We start from the raw sequence: 23,047 nt of genomic DNA, 5'->3' as shown, positions 1-23,047 counted from the left end.
CAGTTGTAGAGCCAGGGAATAACACAAGCACATAGTGACACTACCCCAAAATGTGTTACAGCCCACCCTGATCCATGTGGCACTGAGCCAGTGCCAGTACATCTAACTTTAATTTTGCTCACTTGATTTTTCCTCCATAAATTTGGCTGTTTGTTTTTTTGAAACTTCTGGCACTGGCAGCATCCTGCAGCAAGGAGTTTTGCAGGTTTACTCTGTGTTTCACAGGAAAGTACATCATCTCGTTTCTTTTGAAACCTATGACTTGCTGTTTCATTTGATGTCCCCAAGGTTCTGGGGAAAAAGGGCAGACTGATGGGACCACATGCATTTAGCTCTGGTTTATATTGTCTAGAAATGACTAAAATGACTTTGTTGTTAATCTGCAGGCTGCTTTTTCTTTTGTCTCTCCCACTTACTCCTCCATCCATCCAGGAGAAACACCCCCGCTGAACCTTAGCTCCAAGCACTGTTTTGCAGGCAGCGCCCAGATGTCTTTTCCCAGATGTCAGGAGGATCTAAACCAGCTGCAAATCTTCCCTGGGATTAGTCAGGATTGTGTCCAACTCAGTCTACAGTGAGGGGCAGATGTTGTGTTTGACCATGGTAGCAGCTGAAGCAGCCAAAGATCACAGCTTGCAGGGCTGCAGAGCACAGCAGCACAAAGAAAGCTTAACCCTTCATCACCTGCTCACTATTGCAGGACTGCCATTCAGTACACAGTTTTAAAAAAAGTTGTTGGAGAGGACCTCCTCCAAATTACTCTTATTGCCTAAAAGGTAACAGGATAGTGAATAGCACCAAAACCAGAGCTTTTCCCTGCACACCTGAATTGAAGTTTCCATTTCCAGGAGGAAAGCTCAGATTTCCTCTTTGGAATTGAAATATGTGGTTGATGGGGGCAGCATCAGTTAGAGGGACTGACTGGACTTATTTGATACTCGCTATGCACAGGGAATATATTGTGAAAACTGGATTTAAAATGGGCTGTATGACTTATTCCTTCTCAAATATTGGGGGTCAGAAACACTATAAACCTCTCTGTGTTTGGTCAGCAGACATGACCAGGAATTCCTAATCTGCTGGAGATAAACCGAGCTAATAATCAACCCTCTTCTTGCAGTCATTCAAACATTCATGTTTCCTCACCGGCTGTAATAAAGCTACAGTTTTGGGAGTAGTTTCACTCTACTCTTCACATGATGGATTTCATCTGGCTCTAGTTAAAATGTGCTTATATGTAACACACTGAAGTTGCATGAGGCTGAAGGCTGGCTGAACTCCTGGCTTCTCCTCCAAACCACCCTCCAGCGCGGGCTCTGGAAGAGATCGTGTCTCCTCCTTAGCTTCTTGGTTTTCACCTGTTGCCTTTGTTTTTTCTCCTCTCCTGAATCAGCAACCCACAAATAACCACAAGGTCGGAGGCTGTTCCTCAGAATGCCCCAAAACACTGAAGTCATTGCCATCTGTAAACAAGTGGTTTTGGCATGTATAAAGCTGCACCGTGTGTGTCATTACCCACAGCTCACAGATCGTCGGGTTTGTCTGTGCAAGGCAGCAAGCTGCTGAGAAATAAAGGTGGTCCTGCTTTTGGCTGCTCACGTGCTGTTTACCAAAGTGATACTGGAAGCTCTGATTGAGATTCTATGGCATGAAACCCATCCCATGGAGGCCAAGAGATTTGACCCATACGGTAGGATTTATTTTGCTTTCGACTTTTCTATTTTAGGATTGTTCTTTCACTGGACATTCTGTACCAGAGGCCAGATAGAAAACAAAAGTCAGACACAATTAAAATTAATGGAAACAATGAGTTTCACAGTACTAGAGAGGTAATGGTGGGAAAAGCAGGGAGTTATTAAATTTGCTTCTGCATGCTGTCGGTAGAAGGTAGCTCTATGTCATATCATCAACAAATGTCTTTCTGAAAATGTATGAAACTAATGATGTTGTCAGATGATGGCACAGGTGTGGTGGGGCATCTAGGGAAGAGGCTCAACAGTGAAGTGGCAGGTGGAGAGTGTGCCTAGTTGGGAGGGTCAACCACAAAGTGTGGCCACTTTTCCCACCATGTGCCACTAGGGCCAGGTGGAGCGCAGCAGCTTCTGGTGTTGGGAGTCCCAGGGCAGGAGAGGGGGAGCAGTGAGAATAAGTGAGGCCCAGGCCTGACTGAGAGGGAGAGGGAGGCAGATGTGTGTGTGTGAGTGTCATACTTAGTGCATGAGCCATGAGAGATGTATACCAAGGTCCTGACAAGATAAAAATTCATGCCTGCTGCCATCCATGGAAGACTTTTCTAAGTGCAATTAGAAAAAACATCTCTCAGCTCCTCCAGGGAATGGGTTCTGTGGAGATCTAACCCTTGGCATCCAGCCATCCTGTTTGCTCTCACTGTGTTCCTGATGCCTGCAAGGTCTTCATCCTGATCCTCCAGAGACCAGTTATAGCAGGGATCACATTTCTACCCACATCTCACCAAGTCTCCACCAGGGACTCAGTGATGGGTGATATCGGTGCTCATGTATGAGCTTGATGGCCTAGTTATGGAATGAATTTCCTGAGACTGGTAAGTGAAGAATCTGATCACCTTCAGAATCACCACTGAAAAATTTTCTTCTTTGGAATAACCTCAGGTTGTTCTTCCTGAAATCAGATGAAGGAAGGAGGGGGCATTGAATGACAAACAGATAGAAGGAGGAAGAAGAGAAGATGCCTGATGACTAGACATGAAGTCCTCCACAGGAACTGCTGTTAAGCTGATACTGAAGACAGAGTTACTGCCATGAAGACAGAGTTACCACCATTCATGTTGCTCACCCAGTGAGCAACTAAGCCATCAAGCTCAAGTGCCTGTGAGTCTGGTTTTGGGGCAACCTTCATGTCAAGGAAAAGCCCAAGCCATAGTCAGCATTTTAGAGATTGCTCAAAGATTCCCACCCCAGGATATGGCTATGTCTCACTTTTTTGTGCCTGGACCACAACCTCTATCCATTTCCTCAGCCCTTATGACATGTCAGGTAATCAGTGCTGGGAAGATAAGGTGATCCAGGGTCCTTCCTAGAAAGGCTCTGCCATAAACTGCTGCAAGATTTGTAGATCAGACTGTTCAGGGGCAACACAAAGGCTAAGAGATGAGGTTTCAGGTCTCTCTTGGGGTTGCTGAACTCAGTCTCTTCCACATCTTGCTAGGAATTCCTCTGGGATCTATGTGACCTAACGTTTTTGGGATGTACTTGGATATTGGAACAATTGAAGATACACTGATTACTGTGCTGTAGAAAAACTTATGACAGGCCAGAACCAGTGGACAATTGCTCAGCATCCTTATGGATATGCTGACACTGTACAGCCATCCTCCAACAAGTAGTTGTCTCTGGAAAGTGAGAGGAGCAGTACGATAGGATTTGTAAGTACTGATATTTAATATGCTTCAGTCCCCTTTAAGGCACTGAAATCAGAGCCAGGTATTTCTGAAGCATTCAGTAGCTGCACACATGGCTGGATTTTCCAGTGGGGAGCAGGGTCAAACATTTAAAGAAGTCTTTAAATGTGGCCAGTTACTCTAGTGCCTATGTGGGAATGAAACTTGAAAATCCTTTGCTAAGTGCAAGACCCATCTACACTGGAAGCAGAGCTTGTGCATGCACATGTATACAAGGCAGAGGAGGAGAGAAGGAGCTTTTCCCCTGGACTTTCTAACACACCCTTTATCGTTAGGACTGGGAGGGCACATTGACAACCCAAGGTCATTATTTCAAAGCCTAGAGGGAGTTAAAACCCCAGTTATCTGGCTGGAGGCCAGAGGCTGGAGGTGTTGCTCTCACATCTGTGTCTCTCTTTGCTCATGAAAATTCTTCCTTAAGCCCGATGCACACAGAGGTTTGGCTGATGGGTGATTTGGGAGCCCTCGGGTGAGCCCACGCCCTGTGCTGTTGCCAAAGAAGGCACAAATGAAGCCTAAACCAGAAGCAGGCGGAGGGATGGGCTCCTTTGGGAGAGCTCAGATGAGGAACAGCACATCTCCATAAAAAACAGAAAGGAAACCCAAGCCCTATGTGAACCACGACCACAGGGCAGAATAGGGACAGAATTGGAGAAAGAAGGAAAGGACATGCTGTGCTCTCCTCTCCTAGTGCCCAGAGAGAGTCCGATGTGCGGGAAAGGACAGGGCAGGAGAGAGGAGAGGAGGGCTCTTAAGATACTCCCTATATAAATGCCTTGGGCGAGATGAGCATCAGAGGCTGGAATCACCCACTGTTTTCCCCTGTCCCAGGGCTGGGACTGCAGCTCTGCCCATGTCTCCCTATTCCTCAGGGAGTTTCCGCCAAGGATTAGGCTGTCCTTCCCCTTGCTCCCTCCTCTTCCTCCATGGTTTAGTACTCCAGCCTAGAGCACAGCTTGGCTGCAAGGTGAAGGCAGAGGGTGATGGGGTGTATGTGAGCCATGAGGGGCTCTGCTCACACTGGTTTTCTCCATGGCAGGGTCAGAGGCATCCCTGCCCCGTCCCCTCCCCGTGCAGAGAGAGGGCTGGAGCGAGAGGGTGGCCTCGTGGGAGTCTTCGGGGTGTTTGCAGTTGGCTTCTCCCCCTTGCCGGAGCCTGGCTGTGCGCAGAGCCCTGCCCATGGGCACAGCGCCTCGTGGGGGGACAGACCTGGGGGTCACTCTGCATCAGCTCTGGGCAGCTTGGATGCTAGGGTTAAACAGCAGGGGACAGTGAGTGTGTGGTGAGGGACTGGTGATGGGCGGGTAGGCAGACACTAATTTTAAGAGAGTCGCAGCCCCAGAGCTCTGCAGGGAAACTCCTCACAGATCCCATATCCAAACCTGACCCACGCTCACCTAACCAGGTCCCGAAACTGTCCCGTGCTCATGGGCTGTGAATCACAGCAGCAACTGTTTTCTCTGAGCCTCAGCTCTGCCCTCCTTGCCTTTTTATAGCAGATCAAATACCCTGTTACCAAACCACGCATTTCTAACCCAGTAGTTACTTTTATCCCCCCTCAATGAGTCTCCTAGAGGGTCTTTCATCACTCTCTGATAAGAAGGTTGGTGAACGGGAGCGAGGGGCACAGAGGTCTGAAGCGGATGTTTCTTGTGAAGTGAGTCACAAGAGGGGCTGGATTTCAGCCAGGTGAGCCTGCAGGATGAAGTGCACGTACGGCAGCCCCTCTCGCTTAGGCTAAGGTGAGGCAAGTTTCTGAGAAACAGCTGCCGGAGCACAGACACAATGCAAACCCCTTCCACCACGGACCTTGCTTCCTTTGCTTTTCTCTGGTACTGCGGAAAGAGCTAAATATTCACCCTTCCTTCACGATTGCTATTAGTGACACAGACCTTGTGCTTCGCTCGCATGTTATCGCCTTTCCATCAGGGCACGGGAAAGTTCAGGCTCGTGCTGGGAAACACACGCTTGGATGAGGATGACGCCGTTGGGACGTGGCAGTGCATCAACAGCCCCAGGGGTGCTTGGGGACCAGGGCTATTCACTGGAACTACTGACATGCCGAGAAAAGGTGTGTCCAATTCACTGCCCAGCTCCTCTGCCTATACACGCCTGCGTGAAGCTGGTATGCAGCCACGGCACTGTGTGTTCTCGGTGGCTGCTTTCAGGAAACCCGAGTGGTCACGCATGTTTTCACCGATAAGGATCTTACCACACCCATGCAGAGAGTGCTGCCCAGGTGTTAAAGAGGAGCAGGGCTGTGACTCCTCGCTCTCGATCTGAGGCGCTTAGTCAGTGCCTCCGTTTCCCCAGCTCTACAATGGGGTTAGTAACACATGGGTGAGATTATGTGCTTCTCAGGTGTGGGATTTCATAGGCAGCTATAAAACAGAATTTATTGTTGTGAAGAGAAGTTGCATGGTACTTTGAGAGCCCGAAAAGACTGTATTGAAATGCTTATTTTATTATTTATTGCACTGGAGTGATTGAAAAAACTGTTTTAAAGGAGTGTATGAAAGCATCATACCTGTGTGTATAGTATCCATACACACACACACACACACAGAGTTTTTACTTACTGATCCTTTAAGCTCATATCTACTAGAAAATGCCTTTGCTTTCCTATTTTCTTTTAATGCTATATATTGCCTGCTTGAAAAGTCACAGGTTGCTCAGAAGACTTACTGTTTTCCTTGGGGTTACCAAGCTAACTCCAGGCTTAATCCCAGGGTTTTGTGACCATATGAGCATGGCTGAAGTGGTACATTACAGCTGACACACTGCTCCGTAATTCATGTGTGTATGCATTTCACATCCAAGAAGCACTGCTCTGGAGATGAAGACACTTAGAGGCCATGGATGGTGGCGTATGAAGCAGGAAAATGGAGGGGGTACAACCAGGAGCGAGGAGTGGGAAGGGTTGGGCAGACAAGCCCATGGAGTCTTCCACAGCAGCAGAAGAGCTCTTAGGGAACCCCCTCCCGAAGCTTTCCATCACCTCTGGCTCCTGAGCCGTGCCCGTCGGACAAGCCCCTGGCCCTGAACGCAACAGTCGCACCACTGACTGCTTGCTTGCTTGCAGTTACGTCCATATTTCATACATTAATGCGCAGCATCACAGCTTCCCTCTTGCTTAAGGCTCTCTGTTACACTATGTATTAGGCACTGTGGAAGTAAAGGGAGGACACAACCCTTCGCTGCTCACTGTACTGCGACCTCGTTGGGGTGTTGCTGCAAGAATGGTTTCGTAGGTAGATGGATGAAAACCAGCTATGATCCTCCCAAGACTGGCAGTAGTTTCTATCGCTTTCTAACATAATTGCTTGCCTTTAATGGACAGCACAGAGCACCTTGTGTTAATAAGTAATAAAAGCAATCGACCCGTAGTGCATTTGTCTCTTAGCTGGCAGTGTGTGTAGACGAGGTGATAAGGCTGTTACATTAGTGAAGTTATGCTGCATTGATACCACGCAGTTTAAGAGCCCTACAAGGCCAAGCTCTGATAATTAAGTATTAGGATACTCTAATGCTTTTGTTAGTGTCAAAATACTGTAAATGTTAAGTTAGCCAAGAGAATAAGATACAGTCAGCATATATAGTATAGCCTACAAATCCATTTGAAAGCTACACTGAGTCACGTCAGCCAGGTTTTAGGCTATACAAAGACATCTTGGGAGGTTATACTGGGAGAACTGTTTTCCAAAGCTGAGGGGACATCTGTCATGCTAAGCTAGGAAAGCAGAGTATGATGAGAAACTGCTACAGACTGCTTCACGAAATTGCTGACTTGTTTTAAACAGAGAGTATTAAATATGTACCTTGCCAGTTTCTACTGAATAAGAATATTGTATTCTTTCCAGTAACTCCAGCAGGTTCCATGGGACTGTTTGGAGGCATGGACCTAAAGAAGGACCAGATCTTTAATTGGCCTGACAGGTGAAAAACACAAACCATTGCGCTGCATGCTCTGGGGCAGTCTTACACCAGGGAAAACTGGAGGATCCTGACCTGCTCTGCTGCTGAGGCCACGATGCTCCTGAGCCCTGAGCTAGGTGCAAATGGCTGGTGTGAAGCCACTTCCCGTCGCCCAGTGACTCATGGCCAGGGAAGCGCTGGCATCCTGCTCTAGGAAGGGTCACCAGCTTGCCCTGCCCTGCAGGGAGGGTGAACACAGGGAAGTGAATGGACCTGGGACAGCAACAAGAATTGCTGGGCATGCAAAAAATAAACAAGACCGTGCCAGGACTGCCACGACAGTTATGGAGAGATGAAGCCAAGCACAGGCAGTACAGGCACCTGGACATGCTGCCTTCATCCATTAGTGGAGTTTGCTCCTTGGGCTGACATGCATGGACATCTAATGTGTTAATCTGGAAGAACAGAGTATGATGTACCCATTACAGAACCTTAGAAACAACACTCTGGCTATTACTGTAGGCCTGCTATTACTCTGGGAGCTCTTCACTTTCCACCTTGATCATACTTGTATTTGGCACACTTTCACCATGTACGAAATGAGGAAAAATGGCCACATTCTCCCCAGCTGGGCTTATCCTCTCTGAAAGAGGCTTGTATTTGGATGCAGGACAGAATGAGGAGGCAGGGAGATCCATACGGCTATAATACTTTTCCTGGCTAATCCTCTGCTACTGTAAAACTCTGCTCTTGCCGCCTCTGATGACTTATTTCTGTTTGTGGAAGGCGCTCTCAGATTTTCCAGGCCTTTTCTGAGCTCACCACACCACTTTTTCTGAATTACTTCTAATAACAATTGGCTAGGATACCTTGTTTTGAAAACTGGTGCAGCCACAGATTAATTAACACAGTACAAGACAAGCATGGGAAGATGATGCATATTATCAGCACCTGTCCCATATCAATGCAATCTATATCTATGTGGCTAATGAAAGTCATTACCCTTTATGGGACCTGCCTGGCCAATGCCCTGTCTCTGTGGGTCAGAACTGTTGGAAACACAACTCTGCCCTTGTCACAGAGAGCCATGAAGTGAAGATCATGGGTGGTTTTGCCTTATATAGGCACTTGGATGCCAGAAAACAGCAGAAAGCATCCTACCCATATAACTGTATCAAGACATGCATCTGGCAGAGAAGGAAGAAGAGAAGTTCCTCACTTGTCAGCTTCTACGAACGGAATTAGAAAACAAAGAGCGGAAAAGCTAAAGCAGCAGAGAATCCTGCAGAGACTGGCTTTTTGACCTGGGACTTTTGTTCTCTACCTAGTGTCTGCTAAAGCATGTGCTGAGGACATCTTCTGCAATGTGACCTCTGAGGAGCAGAGTGATCTGAGATCAAGGCAAAAGATTGTTAACTCTGACGGTAAAACTGCCTTATGAGGTTATGATAGGAACTATGTGGGTTATATATTGTAAGAATAATAAACTTCTTATTGCTATTGTATTTGGAGGGAAATCTCGGAGAAGAGAAAGCAAGCTTTGAGCAATTCTGTAAAAGTACCGATTGGCTCCATCTGGAGGTGACAGCTGAGATGACAGACACCATCAGTTTGGGCAAGCAGATTGTAAACAGAGCTGAAAGCAGAGCGAGAATCTGCTCCTCAGCCCTGTCTTGAAGACTTGGCCACTAAAGGCAGATCTCCAGTCTTTTATGGCTTCTCTTTTCAAAAATAAACCTCGAGGATGTGATGGTTTCTGTGCATTTGTGCCTTTGGGATAGGAGGAATGTCTAGTCCTGCTCCTGGAAGGTGCCCTGGAGCCCTTCTGGGTTTCATGGCACTGAGAGGAGGCACTGAATGAGAAGCCACCTTACAGAGGCCCCGTCCTTCTGTCCCCAGCAGCCTGCATCACTTCTGCTTACCCAGGGAGTCCTGCAGGAAAGCAGAAAGGTTGCAATGGCAGTAAGTGCGCAGGCAAAATCCAACCAAACAGAATCTCCCAAACTGGCACTGGCTTGAAAAGTTCAAGATTCCCACATGAGTCCAGGGCATGAGAAGTATCTAGATTTGGCTTAAATGGAGAGTAGAATCATAGAATAGTTTGGGTTGGAAGGGACCTTTAAAGGTCGACTAGTCCAACCCCCCTACAATGAGCAGGGGCATCTTCAACTAGATCAGTCCAACCTCACCCTGAATATTTGCAGGGATGGGGCATCTACAACCTCTCTGGGCAACTGTTACACTGTTACAGAGCTCCATATCTGAGCTGGGATGGTTGTTGGTGTTGGCTCTGAAGGCCCATGATTGCTACCTTTTTCCCTTCCCTTCCCAGTGACATTCCTGCACTGAACTAGGTCATCAGTGCATCAGAGACCAACAGGGTAACCAAAGGGCCTGGGATCTACATCAGTTCATTTTATAGATGTTTAGTGCTAAGGCATGAACCAATGTGCATGAATAAACATGTGTGTGCACGAAAGCTGTTCTGTCCCTTAGCAGTGCTCAAAACTTCTGCCCTGAAGAATAAGTTTTGATTCTTTTTTTTTTTAATCTCTACTTTGCCAAAACCTGCAACAGTACCTGTTTTCCTTGCAAGTCCAGGACTCCAGTTACCTGCATGCCACTTCTGCACAACCCCATTTCTCTTCAACCAGGCATGACAAGAGCTTTAACTGTGCAGGGCGGATTGGCTGCAGCAGCTCCCGTGGGCACTCTCACCCTCCTCCCACCTCTGTTGCAGGTGAGCATTGCTCCTGCGGCCATCACTAGCAGATGGCATTTGCAGGAGGGGAAAGTTTCTGCTGTTCATGGCCACTGGAAGAGGGTAGTGGTGACCTGGGACACAGACGCTCTGCCTCTACCCCAGCTTTAAGATCAAGGGCTGGGCACTGTTTTTCTCACTGACCTGGACTTGCTGATCACCTGCTGGCATGAGGTTTTTCCTCCAGTATGTGGGCTGTTTCTTTGCTTTTTTCTCTACTGGGTTTTTGATAGCATCTACCTGGACAGACTGCTGGATGGTGAATGCTGATGATTCCCTGGAGGTAAGATCAGGGTGAGGAGAGCCTGATCTCCAAAGCAACCATGTCCTGGAGAGAGGTTGGTTCCCGGTATCATTGCTCCACTATCATGTACTTTTTCCCTGTTGTGCTGGATGAAAGTGGATGAAAATGAAATGAATGACTCTGGCAAGAGCAGGGAAAAAGTAGTATTTTCTGCAATTCTCTCTGCCAGACTTTATTATCCAGACTCTTCTCTCACTTATTAAGTTCAGGAAAGGTCTACAGGTTCTAGGTTTAAATGTGCACAAACTTAAGTACTGCTATCCTGTGTCTCCAGCCTGCATGGATATTTTGGAAATATTTCTAATTCTGTAGGTCAGACTTCTTGGTGAAAAAGTCCAGCATGCACACCTGTGCTCTGCCAGTCTTTTTCTTAACAGCCATTGAGCTATAGGGCTAGCAGAAATTTATGGGGAATATGGGGACTAGAGTCAGATCCAGCACTCAAAAATATCTTCTTGAACTTGTGCAGACATTAGCACTCTTGTGTTAGAGAAAGGTACCGGCAAAAGTAAACTGCAAACAACAAGGTAGGAGAATGCCGCACACATGCAAGCTGTGCCCCAGAGATTCCAGACCCCAAACCGTTGCTATTTCTCCAGCACTCAGTACTGCAAGTTTATATTTTTCTTCCCAGAGCAGCCAGCACTTTCTGTACATTTAAGGGCTGCAGGTCCATAGTGTGGGAATCTGCTCTCTGGTAAACTGGATACTTTATGCGGTGAAGGTAAAACACCTTCCAAAAAAAAGAGTTTGGCTGAATATATCAGGAGTAAACTTCCTATCTGCTATCCAGCATGGGAAACCAGAAGAGCTCCTCTGCACTCAGTGATTGCAATGCAAAGTTTAGCTGCGTCATCAAGTGATGAATTATCTGAGAAAAGGCTGACAGTGATTACAATAAAAATACCTTTTTTTTCTCTATGTCACAAGAAATCCCATCGATCTGACTGCCAGTCCCACCCTGGAAGGTGGTTGTAGATGCTGAGGTGGTCATAGATCCAATGCAGTGAGGTTGCTGATGGTCAGTGTGTCTGTTCAGTGAGCCACTTCTCCGGGAAAACAGTGTGCACCCACTGACGCTGGCTAGGATATCACTCTTTGTTTATCATCTTAATTTAGGAGATATTTTAGATTCATTTTAGGAAGCTGCAAATCACCTGGAGTCAGCTGAAGATATCAGTATACTCAGAAAAGCCAAATGGATCCCAGATTGTGCCACCATTTCCAAGTAAAACAGAAGAGGGAAACCCAACTCCTGAGCAAAGTGGGTCCAGGAAAGATCCAGTCCTTTACCCTGAGGCTGTGTAACCTTGTCTTCTTGGCACAAAGGCACATGTGCTGGGCTGTCACAAAGTGCTCCATTAACACCCAGTCTGGTTATTAGCAGCCACTACTCTCACATTCCTGCTCTGAGTGTGAATACTAAATAATGGAGAAAAATGCCCCCAGCCTTAATACCTGACCGACTGATCTCCTTAATGGCCCAAATGACTCACTGCCTCTCTAAATAGGAGAATGCAGGTAAACCATCCATGGCCAGAAAGGCATGGAGTCTGCAGTGACTCCTGTTTTCAGCTAGAAAAAGGGTAATTCAGGCAACTTTGACTTCAGGAGAAAGGAACTCCAATCCTCCAGCATAGAAAGTCGCCTGGCTTTGACCCTGGCCCTCAGCATGTGGGGAGGAGGAAGCCCTTGCTGTGGTCCCACTGGAGAGGAGCAGCCCAGAAGAAAGAGGCCAGGGAGCGTGGGAACAGCCGCGGGGACCCCAGCCAGCGCTTAGCTCTCACAGCCCCTTGCCTCCCCTTCAGAAACAACCAAGTTATGGCAACACAGACAGTGGTTTAAGCTGGTGCATTCCGTGTGAGCGTCAAGACAAGCCTGGGTCAATTTTTGCAGTAGTTTGTGCTGGAAAAAAACCATAATCTGCTTCCCAACAAGCACTGTATTGTGTACACAGTCCCTCCCTGTTGCAGGCGGATTAAAAATATTACCACTACTGTTAAACGCTGCCTGTTTTACTCTCGTGCTGGGCTTGTAATCATTGTATGTTGGCATCTTTTTACAGTGCGGTGAAACACTGTGACTAACATAGCTCACCTGTTTGTTTTCTGTGCTTTCCCCAGAAGGGGAAGTGCTTCTGTCATTTTTTTGTATTAGAATTATTTTAATATTAATTATACATTAAGCATAGGATATAATTATGTATATATTACAGTCATTATGCAGTTTATGTTTCACATGCATACTTGTGTTAGGGAAAGCAGGTCGTGGCAATGTGTTTCGTAATCGAAGTGGGAGATGAGGAGTTTGGCCGTGATGCTTAGCTTCTCCGGGAGTCCTTGGCTGGGTGCCCAGGGAACCTGGAGCGGATTTGCTATGGGGGGAAACAGGGGACGGGGCATTAGTGCTACCAACATGGTGCATGGGCCCAGCCATGGGATGGAGAAATCCATGCCCCCACATGATGCCCCAGCCAGCCTTGATCCCTCTTCCATTTACAGCAGCGAGTTCCTGTGTGCCTGAGGGTCTGTGCTGTCTGGGCAAGGGCAGGCGCCCAAGGGTGGTTTGGGAGCAGATTAACAACCAGAAGGACAAACGGTGCACAAAGCAGAGAGGAGCAAGGGATGGCCAAGGAGGTTAAGCAGCAGATAACAGAAACCAGAATAGCTCAGCAGTGGCTCAAGCCAGCCACGGGTCTCCCCTCCGACGTCTGTCCCCATCCCTCCTGCAGCAGGCAATGAGACGTGTATCCCTGGCTGTGCGTGTGCTGCACAGAGATGGGCTGATCCCTGCTTCTGCCCATCTTCAGCACTAGCAGGAGCAGGTGACAACTGAAACACCCCAAGAAACACAAAACATTTATGAAGTTTTTTCTAATCTGGGAAGGGGGTTGTTTCGTGAGCTAGACCATGATCACAACTGTTGCACCTTAAGACCTCTGTTTTCATTGGAGGCTGACAAAGCCTGGAATCCTGTTAGTCTCTTTATAAATAATTTAGATGAAGAAGCTGCTTGTAAGATTTAAAAAACAATACTAATGCAAGCAAGCGAGGAAGTAACTGAGAGTATTAGCTGAATACAGAATAGTATGAATAAGCCTACGGTGGTTTGGGAGGAACATGAGGTGATATAATACAAGTGGAACACAATGTAATTTAATAACAATATGCTAATTTCAAGCACAGCCTGAACGGTGGTGAGTTAAGATAGAAGAGGAGCTGCAGCTGGATTAAGAGGGCCACGGTAAAAACTTACATCCAATGTAAACATGGCAAATTGTTTTACATAACATTGTTCTCTTGAAAAACACAGAAGCAATGAAATCAGGTTTTTCCAGCACTGCTTCTCATTTTGGGGGGGATATTTTTCATTAAACCTGCCCTGAAATTCTCAGAAATTGTAAGTAGTTTTCATCTTCATGAAACAAAACATGTAGATTGTTTACATTCAAACATAAATAGTATCTTTTTTTGCCAGTCTGAAGTAGTGAGTCAATTTTCAGAGAAGGTGTGCAGTTTGGCTCGGACACTATATTGTGGAGAAAATATTGCAGTTGGCTACGGACTTCAATACATCCTGAATGAGACTTTATTAAGTGGCTGAGCTGTGTTATTATCTGCTTTGTGATTTACACGGTGCAAGAAAAATGAATTGCATCATCCAAGCAAGCCCGGTCCCCTTCCCCTGCATGAAACCCATTCTCTGGGAGAGTTTCTCCTTCCATTAACTGCAGCGGGTGTCGCTGGCAGCAGTGGGACAGGCTGGAGTCCAAAGCTGCACTAACATTAACTCTGCTCCTTGTATGAGCAATTCCAGGAATGTTTTAGAGGTGCTTGTTGCCATATTTGCATTGGTAATGAAAATACCTCCCATATTAAAGTGATTTATGGAAGGCTGGGCTGGGAATGGTATCTACAGCTTCAGGACAGCGGAGACATTAGCCACGATGCTACTGCAACGTCTGGCCGAGTCTGGATGTCTCAGCGATGAGTGTGGCTCGGGTACGCATGGTCCCAAAGCCGGCAGCGTACTGGGAGCCCCAGGGCCAGGATCAGCGCCGGCTGTCCCTCATTTTTCAGCCAGTGTTCATGGCTGAGTCAGTTTGGGGCAGCCCTCTACAGGTGTCTGGAGAGGGGCTCACATCCACACCTCTGCTCTGCAGCAAAGCACTCCTCTACCACGCTGTGGCCACCTCCCATTGTGGGCGTCCGGCTCCTGGTGCAACGCCTGCCCCACCAGTAACACTCCCCTCTGAGCTGCTTCTTCTTGGCAGGAGGATGGTGTAAGGGGAGCATGGACAGCCAAGTCTCAGGTCGTCTGGTCCATAGCCCTGCCCAGCTCAGCCTAGACAAGCATTTGGCAAGGAGTGATCAAACCTGCTCTTAGATCTCTCCTGTCAGCCACCCCCCAGCTCCTCCAGAAATTTCCTTCAGAATTTTTATCTCTACCAATAGGAAAGCTTTTTTTCCCCTAATGTCCAGTCTGAATTTCTTCTGCTCTAATTTAAAACCATTAGTAGGGACAGAGAAAACATTGTCCTTTTTCTGTATCCTGCTGCTTTTTTTCTTCTTCAAGTTAAGTAACTCCAGTTTGCCATCGATGTAACTGGACCAGGATTTCTGTTGAAGGGTCTAGCTGACCATCTGATGGGTTGGTGGATATATAAACTTACAGTCTTCTTTCTCTTCTCAACCCGTAGGTGAGTACAAAATGCCGTGGCCTGTGGTGGGAATGTGTGACAAACGTTTTTGATGGAATCCAAACTTGCGATGAGTATGACTCCATCTTCGCCGAACACCCTGGTATGTAAGAGTCAAAGGTGTTTCTACAAGTGGCGGGGACACCTGAGTGCAGACAAAAAGAGCATCTATTCTACTCAGTGACAGATAATTTGGTGCACATACCTATCAGAGCCATGTTTCTTTTCTCAGTAGGTATTGCTCCCAGGGGAAGCTGGAGAAAGCTTTACCACAGAAAAAAATGTTCCTATGGGATTTGACCCCATTACCCACCCACCCTTCCATTCCTTGTGCACTAGAATGATCTGCTTTTGTCCTGCAGTGAAGCTGGTGCTGACCCGAGCCATGATGATCACAGCAGATATCCTGGCAGGATTTGGATTTCTCTTCCTTGTCCTGGGACTGGACTGCGTGAAATTCCTTCCCGATGAGCCGCTCATCAAGCTCCGCATCTGCCTGGTGTCTGGAATTACGTTGCTCATTGCAGGTATTCCCCTGCTGCGTCCCCATCCTGCAGGACACCCTTTAGCAAAGGGGGGAAGCTTTAAAGCCTTCTTTTATTTTGAGGAGAGGAGTTGGTGATTTTCTAGAGGGTTAACATGGGGGAAGGATCTTTATTTGCTTTATTTGTGCAATATAGCTTCCTCTGTTCACTGCCTGCCCCTAACAGCACATAGTTGAGTTTATCTGCTTTCATTTCATGTATTGACCAGGTGACTTGACTCTGAGTTGACTGACTTCCATTTACTGCTGTTTCACTGTGAAGAAGTCAGTGTTGTTGATAAGACAAAGAAACCGAATTGCTGAAGGATTAGAAAGTCCTGGCATCCTGGTTTGGTTCCTGGCTCTGCCACAGATTGTGTGACCTTGGGCAAGTCACTTTTAGCCCGAAATTTCTACAGCCGATCTCTAATAAAAGGATAATAACACATCTGTTCCTCCTAGGTGATAAATACCCAACTGACTGAGGTGCTTTGCTGTTACAGCCAGTGGGAGAATTTTAAATGCCAAAACCAGGTAGACAGCCAACTAGGTACCAAGTAATTTCATTTGACTTTATGCCAATATCGCACATCTACCTCTGCTTCAGTGTAAGCAGATTTAACACATAACTCACCCCAGCCACTGGGACCACATGTAAAATACTTTGAGAGGTTCTTTTACACATCCTCCATTCACCTCCCAAAGTTTGTCTGAAAAACAAAGTTCTGAAAGTCAGAACAGATTAGAAAATTAAATTCTTGAAGCAACTTTACGAGTTGATAAACAAGCTTAGAAGGGAGGAGCTTTCCGCCTTTTACTGCAGAAACCTGAGTGCTGCCAACCAGTGCTGACGGTGTCCGTGAGGGCCAAGCTGCGAGGTACAGCCTCTGCCTGACAGCGCTCCAGCTGATATCAGTAGGAACCAGGGTGAATCTGCCAAAGTTACTGGGCTGAGACAAAACAGGGGTCAAAACCTGTCCATCCTAAAGTCTGACCCAGCAGACAAAAGGCTATAACTCCAGATTTTATATTGGTGATCTCCTCATGGTCCACCTGGGAGCTCTGTGTGGCGCCTCCCTCCTGTCCTGCAGGTCTCCCAGGCATTACCGGCTCGGTGTGGTACGCCGTTGATGTCTACGTGGAGCGGTCCTCTCTGGTCTTCCACAACGTGTTTCTCGGCATCCAGTACAAGTTTGGCTGGTCGTGCTGGCTTGGCATGGCGGGGTCACTTGGCTGTTTCTTATCCGGGGCCCTGCTCACCTGCTGCATGTATCTCTTCAGAGGTGAGGAACTGAAAGGTGGCAGGGCTGGAACACAGTTCAGAGATAGAGCCATCGCTCAGGGCCTGCTACAGGCACACAGGGTGGGGAAAGTCCTTCAGGGACATTCTTCAGGATGGTTGCTCATCCCCAGTAGCAATATCTCCAGCTGTAAAATGGGAATAGCGTTATTTCAGCAGCTCTAGAAAGCACATCAAGGTGTTCAGGTGGGAGCTGAGGTGTAAGTAAGACATAAAAAGTGTTATTATGTCATATCTTGGAGTGCTGCTTTCTCTGCATTTCGAGGCTTTGCAGCTGCATGTCACCAAGCATTCATTAGCAGATCCTATTTCTCTTCCTGTGCCTCACAGAGACCAGCTCTGGAAGATTCCACTCTGCTTACTCCTTGAGGAAAGGCTATTCCTCAGCTGGGACAATCGTAACAAACATGCATTTGCCATCCTCTCAAACAGCTACTGCCAAAATGTATGCAGTGGACACAAGAGTGTGAGGAGGAGGTGAGTGCTCCAGAAAGAGCGCTACTTCTATTTGTACTGGATTGCACAGAGACCCAAGTTCCTGTGGTTGTGATACAGATGCAAAGTTAAATTTCAAGGATGTACTGTATGCTACAATGTTTGCACTATGACAGCTTACCCCCCCCCCCCCCCCGATTCCGCCTCCTACAAGAAAGTAATCTCTGAGGAGATCTTGCTTTAGGGATTCCTGTTATCTTGAGTGCTGAGGCCACTTGCAGAAGCACCAACTGAAATAAGCAACACAAACTCTTTCAGCATTTGGCTCAACACTATCAGCACAAGTGAGTTAAATCAGCCACTCCTGGATCAGACCCCAGTGTTCAACATGAAGACCCCCAAACTGTAAGATGCCCTGTCTGGCAATGTGTTGACAGAACATACAAAGCAGAAAATACAGGAGAAGAGAGGGACTGATCTTCTGGCCAACACCTGGACCCTGTGCACCCAGCATGGGGGTCTGCTCCTCTTAAAGGCAGCTGAAGAGTTCAGCAGAAGATAAAGAGCTGTGTTAAATGCCTAGCCCTCTCTTTGGCCCGTGAACCTCTGCACTGAGGAAACACTGCAAATTCAGGTGCATTCTTCCCTGCAAAACACAGTCTTTCTCAGTAAATGTTAAAATGTACGTTACAGATGCTCTAGACTCACTGAGATCTGGAAATTGCGAGCTTCTTTCTGCTTAGTAAAAATTTTGCCTGGTTAAAGACAAAGTGAGTGAAGATCCAAGATCTGACCCTGTGCATGACAATATATCTATACCAGCTAGAAACTAGGATAAATGATAGCAAAATCTATTGTTCCTTTCTATCAAAAGATATTTAAATCCAGTTCAGGACTGCTATACCCTGCTGCAATCCAAGCTGCCATAGGCTGGGTGAGGCTAGAGCACCAGCCATGTCTTCGCTAGGGTGGGTGAAAAAAACCCCAGTGTGGTTTAACATGTACCCTAAGAATGGATGCGAAACTTCTTCCATGCCTTTCAAGGAAAGAAAAGCTGAGACATAGTTTTCTTAGGGTTGGTAGGAACTGCCCAAATCCAGTCCTTTCTGCCATGGTCACCACATCATACCGTCACGGGCACCAGGGAGTGAGAAAATGTTCTCAGCACAGAGATATACCTGCTCAGGAGAAGCAGAGAAACAACAGCGGAGTCTCGGGAGGGTGTGCACACCCATCGGTACTGAGGCCCCACCAGAGGTAGGCTTCCTCCAGTGACCGCTTGGTGGGGGGACTGGATGGAGAAACTCCCTTCCTACCTCCAGGCAATATGAAGTGAAACCTTATGTTATGAGGACCAGAGGGAGATGGGATGGCTGTGGATGAAGTGGACTGTGTCCCAGAGGGTACCTCTGATAGCCCCTGCAATGGAGGAGGAGGGACCGAGTCCTCTCATGGATTGTCCTCGAAGCAGCATCTTGGGCTGCAGCACAGAACTGACCAGCAGTGGTAAAAACATAACCCAGTCCTGACGTGGCTCCTAATCAAGTAACACTCAGGCCCTGGGACAGACGGGACAACAGCAGGTCCATATGGCTTTGCTACAGGCTCAAGCACCTCCACAAGGCTCAGACCATAACACAACCATCTCAGCAAGAGCCCTCGCGGCAGCACTGTTGCCCAGGCAAGGGAGGCTTTGTGCCTGCAGAGTTCATGCTGCTTTGCTTGGCAGACATTTATATTAGCCAAACTGAAAGCAACTTATTGCCAACAGACGAGCTGTATTGAACAGATGTAAACACAGTAGGAGAAGTGATGGAGGCTTTTTTACAAAGTCCTGGGACATGAGGAATACAAGAGTTATAAGCGACATGATGAATTCACGGATTACACCAAGAATGCATAAAGAGATCTGGAGGTGACAGGAATTTCTGCCTGTTATTGCAGGAAGCTGCATCAGAGCTTTTTTAATTTTTTTTTTTAACTTTTTCACAGTCACGTCAGAAACATGTATTTGCTGCGGGGCTTTTGGAGCAGAAGACCTGGAGCTGGTATGCCACGCTGGGGGAAGGAAGCTCGGGGGATGTTTGTGGGTCTGGTTTCTGGGCTGTGCCTCTGCTCCCCTGCTCCTTCAGGGATACGCCTGGAAGGAGAGGGAGGGCAAACCGGCTGCAGAGGCAGATCTGTGCATCCCTGCTCCTCCCCAGGGAGGCCAACGCTGCCTCAGCCTCCCCACGGGAGGACAGATGCCCCGACGCTGCGGGCTGCCCCAGCCTGACTCAGCCAGCGCAGAGACGCTCCTTCGGGAGGAGGTACTGAGCAAAGACATACTTGGACCAAGATCCTGAATCAAATCCTTCCCAGACAATGCAGCCGGCACATTAGCCCTCACCGCTAACACTCAGGGGCAACCACCAGCCTCTTGTTGCTGTTTTCTGTAGCTTTTTCTGAGGCATGAGGATTATCTCTTGCTGGAAGATTTATTTCTTGTTTAGCAGAGGAGGAATAGTCTGGGATTGCCTGCTAGCCAGGTGTAATTGCAGATCTCAGACCACTGATTTCTCCTGTTCTTTTTCTCCTGTAAACTGTAGTTGAGGATACTTCTGGGCCTTTGTCCTAATGGTCTTCAGCTTGTTTTAAGGTGCTGGCAGGTGTTTTGTGACTCGCAACACGTGGGTCACACCAAGCAGCAACTCACCAGACACTTTGGGATTAAACATGTATGCCCTGGTCAGGGGTGAATATAGAAGACTGGGCTCATTAGTCCCTGCAGCCCTGTGCTCCTCCTGGGAGTACACAAATAAGGCACATGCATACCCCAAATACTGCCTTAACTCAGGGTGCACCATCCTTAAATATACATGTATACAAAGAATGTTGCATAAACATTTGTGAGCCTTTCTCTTCTTCAGTATCTATGTAGAATAAGGGTTAATTCTTTAACCATGGTTCTGTTCTAGTCACACGCTATGATACCTTCTGCGGATCTATCTCCTGTGCAAGAGGACTAGGAAAAGGTCACAGCAACCCTTAGGTTTGCTGGGTTAATGTTGTGTAACAGTCAGTCCAATGCTGCATTGCTTCATTATTCAAATCCTGCTGACAGTCTATCTGATGTTTTGATCACTTGTTAATATTTAATTGTTAATTCACTGTTTGATTTAATTCTGACTCTGATTTCATGACTGCAATACTCACTCCTCATTAGCTCATTACCATGCCACAATGCAGATCTATTTTAGTTTGGTTGTTTATTCATTAGCAAGAAACCTCCCAGAAAGCACACAGGACTTTTTTTTTCTTTCAAAATCGCAACCAGTCCCTAAGGCTAAAGACATTGCAGATGAGCTCAGATATTAAGGTATTTCCTTAATACCTACCTACATCCCATTCAGCAGCAGCCTGCTAGCAATGACAATAGACTGACTTTGCCTTCCTGATGGCCATTGATGATTTACCAAGGCTCTTTGCTCAATTGCAATTTCCAGCTGAGGCCCAACACGTAATCCTTCAGTGTCAACAGCCTTTTAGGTTTCTCCAGATTTTCACTAACTTCCAAGGAGTATTTTTGTATGTTTGGGCATCTCAGTCCTGTTGCTTCATTTCCCAGGGTATAGGCAGAGTCAGGGACTTAGCTGAGAGCTGAGATTCTTGGGTTTCCTCCCTGCTGTACCCACCCTGTGGTGTCTCCTTGAACCTGGGGCTCCCAATTGCCCTCTCCACTGGCAGCATACAGCTCAGTGCAGTCTGCCAGGCCTCTGGTTGGTTGCAGGTTATGGAAAATTGCAAAATCTTGTAGGTAAGCTCTTTGCTAAGTTGATTTCATGCCTTACAGATAGGTATTGATTTCCCATTTTGATACACACAAGTGAGAGAGAGAATAAAACAATGACATCTGCAATGGCTGTCCTTTTCTGCATGCAATAGTTTGTCCTCTCACTACCTCGATCAGCCGTGTTCGTAAGGACTCTTAATAACTCCGGCTGTAATTAGGACCCACTCTTACAGTGACGTTGTCAAGTAGACTATCTCCGACTGCAGCTACATGAATATTTCCCAAAATATGGATTTCCTGCCTTTTCACACACATTGTAATGTGATTTTGGTGTGAATTCAGTAGATCTGAACAACTATTTTCAGTAGATAAGAATGTTACTTCAGAATTCTGTTTTCCTTACATATTGTAACATTAGTGAGATATAATAAATGAAGTTGCCTTTGAGTGTCGTGTTTCTCTAACCCACATCCAAGTTTTGCCCAGAAAGGTGCTTTGCCAGGTGACCTGCTCTGACTCCTGTGAGGGAAATCACTGCTCTCCTGCAAGGACACGCAAAAGGCAGCAGCACAAACAGGACCAGCCCTTGGGAAAGTGGGATGTGGTTTCAGAAGCTGCCCAGACTTTTGCTGATAGCTACAGACCTCAGACCCCAGTGCATGCCTACAGCAACAGCCCTTCGACAGCTGTAGACATTATCCCCAGTTTAGACATATCTACTTATAGTCATTTAAAAAACTTTCCAAGAGAGAAAAGTAAAATTCCACCAAGAAAGCAAGGTTTTCTCTCTCAGCTGGAGCTGGACTCCCACAGTTTGCTCTTCTGCATCTGTTAAATATTGTGACAAGCGATTAATGACCTAAATACTCTGTCCAAGCACTGTTACAGGAAGCAGAGAACAATTTTCTCCCGGTAGCTCTTGGGTCCCTGCTGTAAGATGCCTTTGAGTGAGAAAGGAAAGAGCCAGACTTGTGCCATCTAGTGACACGAAGAGAGCGAGCATCTGTCCCCGGCCCCATCCTCTTCCTCCTTACACAAAAGCCTTTAGCCCATAATCCAGTCTTCAGATGACAATTAAAAAAAAAAAAAAACCATTAATGAGCATTTATATTATTTTCACATCTTTCATGTGCAACCCTCCTGGCAGCCCTCACCGACTCCCTGTTATGAGTCAGCTGCCTTTGGTTTTGCTCTGTTTTGCCTGAGAGCCAGTTTATGACTTTATTATTCAGCTCTTGACAGGTGGAGGTGAAAGTCTAGCCATGTGCCTCTCCACGTTCCCATTGTCTTTTGCTTCCATATGGTCACCAAGCAATTAGTTCCTCTGCACTGCTCCCATTTCCCCCTCTCAAGGCTTACTGACAGCAAGTTCCCCCACAAATACATCTGCCTTGAAGTGTTTTCTGGGTTTTTCTAGAGAAGTTTGCCATTTCTTCTCAAAGTCAGCAGGAAGTATAAACCAGAGGATGAGTGGCAGCCAGAGGGTCACAGCAGAAAAAGTGCTTTTCCAAAGTGGACCCTCTTCCTAAGGTGATGAATTATAGAGAAATGGCTCATCTTTCCTTATAACTCTGGAAACGTCAGCCAAACTGCATTAACTGCCCTCATTAAGTGCTGAGTGCTTACAAAAGCATAAGATAGTAAGCAAAATCTCTGCTTTTGTAAGAATGGGAACACAGGTCTGGAGAAACGTTGCCCATTCTGCTGGAGCACCTGGGAGTAAGGGGGCAGGCTGGGAGAAGCAGCTTTCGTAGGCAACGGTAGGTCAGTGGGGCCATTCCAAATACATTTGCAGAAGGAAGGAACCCATCCCTTTCTCCATTTTAATGATCAGGAAGCCAAGGACCAGGGCAGAGCCCACGGAGCCCCACTGAGCCCCCTCTCGGGGTACTCCCCTTC

The 23,047-nt window shown here is 47.0% G+C and overlaps 1 protein-coding gene across 2 annotated transcripts; it reads left to right on the top strand.

The window, feature by feature from the left end:
- Window positions 1–1,055: 1,055 nt before the first annotated feature.
- On the top strand, window positions 1,056–21,595 carry CLDN16 (claudin 16). 2 transcript variants are annotated; one of them, XM_069792411.1, is made up of 5 exons: window positions 1,056–1,690; window positions 15,119–15,221; window positions 15,481–15,645; window positions 16,733–16,924; window positions 17,272–21,595. In XM_069792411.1, exons 1-5 carry the CDS (start codon window positions 1,649–1,651, stop codon window positions 17,409–17,411), a joined length of 642 nt encoding a protein of 213 aa, XP_069648512.1. In that variant the 5' UTR covers window positions 1,056–1,648; the 3' UTR covers window positions 17,412–21,595. The 2 variants fall into 2 exon arrangements, with proteins under 2 accessions (XP_069648512.1, XP_009914649.1); XM_009916347.2 differs by lacking the exon at window positions 1,056–1,690 and adding an exon at window positions 10,279–10,398.
- The last annotated feature ends 1,452 nt before the right edge of the window (window positions 21,596–23,047 follow it).

This window comes from Haliaeetus albicilla, chromosome 9 (genome assembly GCF_947461875.1).
Source record: "Haliaeetus albicilla chromosome 9, bHalAlb1.1, whole genome shotgun sequence".
Classification (NCBI taxonomy): domain Eukaryota; kingdom Metazoa; phylum Chordata; class Aves; order Accipitriformes; family Accipitridae; genus Haliaeetus; species Haliaeetus albicilla.
The sequence above is the reverse complement of the archived record's forward strand: the minus strand, read 5'-3'. Positions and strand labels throughout refer to the sequence as shown.